General features: G+C 32.3%; 1 protein-coding gene across 1 annotated transcript; it reads left to right on the forward strand.

Moving 5' to 3' along the window:
- The first annotated feature begins 2,506 nt into the window (after nucleotides 1-2,506).
- Nucleotides 2,507-4,097, forward strand: LOC132800602 (probable O-methyltransferase 3). Its single transcript, XM_060814688.1, has 2 exons — nucleotides 2,507-3,413; nucleotides 3,660-4,097. Exons 1-2 carry the CDS (start codon nucleotides 2,625-2,627, stop codon nucleotides 3,705-3,707), a joined length of 837 nt encoding a protein of 278 aa, XP_060670671.1. The 5' UTR covers nucleotides 2,507-2,624; the 3' UTR covers nucleotides 3,708-4,097.
- Nucleotides 4,098-4,367: the final 270 nt, after the last annotated feature.

Here is a 4,367-nt window from a genome sequence, read left to right on the forward strand (position 1 = left end):
TTCATTTTCATCTGAAAAAGTCGAGAAACGCGAAACAATATTTTGAAATAATATATCGACATTAGTTACTCGATTTTCAGTACAAATTAAGACTAACACGCGATCATTGCTATTTGAAGATGTTGAACCTTATGTAGCTTACATTGCATTGAAACCATGTCCATTAGAAATGGTAAGCCCTGTGGAAATTTTGCTTAAACTGAAAAAAATTACTATAAACCGGAAAGTAGAAAAAATTTGCAGATTGCTTGGTGAACATTCTTTTCCTTTCTTTTCTTCATTTTTTTCTTCTCTTTTGAAATGTCTATAAATTATTAAAATGTCCGAGAAATATCGACGAAATATACTTTGAATATTTAGAAGATGATTATTCATAACCATCCAATTGACTTAGTCCAATATGCACCTGGCCTGATATGCTATGACTATTAAAAATCTGAACGAGGATTGATAAGGATATGCGTCAGACCAGTCTCTGTATATATGGGGCTCAATTATTTTGGCAGTTATAGCATGTTAGGACACACAACAGAGGAAGTACCAAAAAGAAAAAAAAAAGGCGAAAATATATAGCTTAATTTTTCCAAATTGAGTCTTGAAACAGTAGGTAGGAATGGGAAGCTTTTCTCAGCTTAACATGGTCAATGAAGAGAGCGATGCAGAGCTGTTTCGAGCTCAAGCACAAATCTTAAATCAAATTTGCAACTTCGTCGCCTTAAATGCCTTAAAAATATATTGAAAGTTTGACATGTTGAAAGCTAAAAATAAAAAAAAAAAAAAATTTAGGTATCGGGCTAATATAAATTTTAGAAACTGTATAAAATTGCTTACTGCATTGCAACTAGAATTGCTTTTATAATAATTTTTTGGAAACAACAATTTGTGCTTATTATATTTGTTAGATCACATCCCTAAATAATTTAATAAAAATTTATCGAACGTTTAATTTTAATTAAATTAAATTGTAATATGATAAAGATGCAAAATAAGTGTTACAAAATTTATTTCGTGATACTATATTATGAATGCATAAGGACAAGAAGATTTAAAAAGAATTATGGGGGGTTAGCCTTATATGTTCGGTTCTAACTTTGTACTCTTTTTCCCTTTTACAAGTATTCCCTAAAATATTTTTCTTGTTAAAGAGTTTTAATGAGATCAGGTCTGTCTATTTTGGTTTTTGTCTTGCTTAGGCTTCCTTTTGGGGTTGGCTCGTTTTATTGTACCTTACCTTTATTTTTTCCCCTTAATTCTTTAATAAATTTCCTTGCCTATTTTAGATCTGTTCTGCCAACCTAACTAGGATATCTTTACTATAGCTCCATCTAAGTCACCTTCTCCCCATCTATCCATATCCACAAAAGTACTAATTGTCAAATTAAAAAATTTTAAAAATTACAATAATTAATTTGTATAAAAATAATTAGCAGAATCAAAAGTGTATGTATGTACTTGTCATTAATAATTCCACTATTTAATTTCTAGCCCAAAAAAAAAAAAAAAACAGAAAAGGCCCCACCAGCAACTGCTGACATTTAAGATATTTATTGTTCAAATATCCCTTACTAATAAAAAACTTAAATGTTTTTAAAACTTAGGTTGCCTTTGTATTTTTTTTATCTTTAATATTGAGAGAGTTAAGTGACTTTTAAAATTTAAATAGACTTTATTTTTAAATTTTTGTTGGATATGTTTTAAGATATTTTTATGAGACAATGCTACACTTAACAATTTTGCGTACATAATGTTGCTTATCAAATAATGTAACAATTTATTAATGATTGATAAATTAATAGTGGCCTAAAATCATATAAGATAAACTCAACAAAATGATGCTGAGTTATTTAAAATCCAAAATTTGGTAAATGAATTTGGTGAATTTAGAATTATTGTATTTTATACGAGTAATTCATGTAATCAGTTGTTCTCATGATTTATTATCAATTTCTAATTTAATGAAACGCTCAGGGATGTGAATTAATATGGTAACACATATTGGAGTAATTTCATTTTCATCTGAAAGAGTAGCTAAAATGCCAAACTACTAGATTTTGAAATAACATACTGATATTAATTACTTGATTTTCAATATAAATTAAGACGTGATCATTACCATTTGAAGATGTTGAACCTTAATATAGCTTAGATTGCATTGAAACCATGTCCATTAGAAATGGTAAGTCCTATGGAAATTTTGTTTAAACCTGAAAAAATTACCATATAAATATTGCCCGGAAAGTAGAAAAAATTTCCAGACTGCTTGGTCATTCTTTTCCTTTCTTTTCTCCTCTTTTTTTTTTTTTTTTTTAAATGTCTAAAAGTTATTAAAATATCTGAGAAATATCGACGGAATATACTTTGGATATTTAGAAGATGATTATTCATAACCATCCATTGACTTAGTCCAATATGCACGTGGCCTAATATGCTATGACTATTCAAAATCTGAACGAGGATTGATAAGGGTATGCATCAGACCAATCTCTATATATCGGGGCTCAATTATTTTAGCAGTTATAGCATGCTTGGCCCCAAAATAGAGTAATTACCAAAAAAGAAAACAAAAAAAGGGGGAAATTTATAGCTGAATTTTTCCAAATTGAGACTTGAAACAGTTGGTAGAAATGGGAAGCATTTCTCAGCTTAACATGGTCAATGAAGAAAGCGCTGCAGAGCTATTTCGTGCTCAAGCACAATTATTAAATCAAATTTTAAACTTCATCAACTTCGGATGCCTTAAATGTGCTACCCAACTTGGTATACATGAAATCATCCACAGCCATGGAAAACCCATGACTCTTTCTCAGCTTATTGCTGCATTACAAATCCACGATTCCAAAGCTCCTTTTGTTTTCCGTCTTATGCGTGTTTTGGTCAGCTGCGGCTTCTTTCATGTCCAAAACCTCGGCGAAAGTGATGGAGAGGAAGCTTATACTCTTACTAGTACCTCTAAGCTGCTTCTTAAGAACAATCCTTTAAGCCTAGCACCCTTTTTATCCCTCATTCTCCACCCCACTGTGATTCAACCATGGCAATGTCTAAGCACTTGGTTCCAGAATGATGATCCTACGCCGTTCGAAACGGCGTACGGTAAGCCATTTTGGGAGTGTGTTGGCCATAACTCGGAGCTCAACAACAGTTTTAATGCAGCCATGCAAAGTGACTCTCAGTTAATAACGACTGAGTTGATTGAGAAGTGCGAAGGGGTATTTGAGGGATTAGAGTCATTGGTCGATGTGGGAGGAGGTACCGGAGCTGTGGCCAAGGCCACTGCAGATGCATTTCCTGATATGGAGTGCACTGTATTTGATCTGCCTCACGTGGTTGGTGATTTGGAAGCAAGCAAAAACTTGAAGTATGTTGGAGGGAACATGTTTGAGACGATTCCTTCCGCAGATGCTGTTTTGCTGAAGGTAATTATTGACCACTATTTCTCTTTTTGGTTTTCTTTTTTTTTTTTTTCTTTTAATGTATGTGTAAACGTTTTTGGCCTTTTCTCCCAATAACAAACAATTAATGTTTTATTCACATTAAAAGGGATTGGACAATTCAATATTTTATTCCTAATTGTTTGTTTGTTTGTATGTTGTTTTTGGTTTTGTTTTTTTCTTTTCTACGTTATTGTGGTGGTGATTGATTATATGAACGTGAAAATACAGTGTACACTCCATGATTGGAATGATGAAGAAAGTGTCAAAATACTTTAGCTTTGCAAAGAGGCAGTTACAAGCAATGGAAAAAAAGGAAAGGTGATTATAATAGAAATGATTATTGAGAATGGTCACAACAGGAGCAATGAAGTTTCAACTCAGACACAGCTATTCTTTGACATGCTGATGATGACCTTGGTCACTGGAAAAGAAAGAACTGAGAAAGAATGGGCTAAAATCTTTACTGATGCAGGTTTTAGATCCTATCAGATAAGTCATATCTTGGGCTTAAGGTCCCTCATTGAAGTTTACCCTTAGTAAGCTTCTGCAGGTTGCTTTTCTACAGCATGTGAAGTGAGCTCATAATTATATATGCATAATGCATACATATATCTACTTCTGTATACTTTAATTTTATATAATAAAAATTGAGTTTTTTCCAATTAATTAATTATTTATTTATTTTCTTTATAATTGTTACAATCTAAGCTAGAAAGGGACGGGAGAGTTGTTGTCAAGACCCGGCTCTTCCAGAGTTTGACCGTAGTGAAAGTAACTGCACTAAGCATCACCGAGCACGCAAACCGTTATGAATATGCTTTTGTAATCGTTATGCCAAAATAGTGAACTAGCGACATTAATTAAGAGATGCTACGAAAAAAAAAAAAAAAAACCATCTAAAAAAAAATGCAGTGTTGAAGATAAAGCGTCGGCTAA

The sequence above is a fragment of the Ziziphus jujuba genome, chromosome 2 (assembly GCF_031755915.1).
Source record: "Ziziphus jujuba cultivar Dongzao chromosome 2, ASM3175591v1".
NCBI lineage: Eukaryota > Viridiplantae > Streptophyta > Magnoliopsida > Rosales > Rhamnaceae > Ziziphus > Ziziphus jujuba.

Coding starts and splice junctions, on each gene's coding strand:
- LOC132800602 (XM_060814688.1), top strand. CDS start 2,625: ATGGGAAGCATTTCTCAGCTTAACATGGTCAATGAAGAAAGCGCTGCA. Junction 3,414..3,659: donor CAGATGCTGTTTTGCTGAAG/GTAATTATTGAC, acceptor GTGAAAATACAG/TGTACACTCCATGATTGGAA.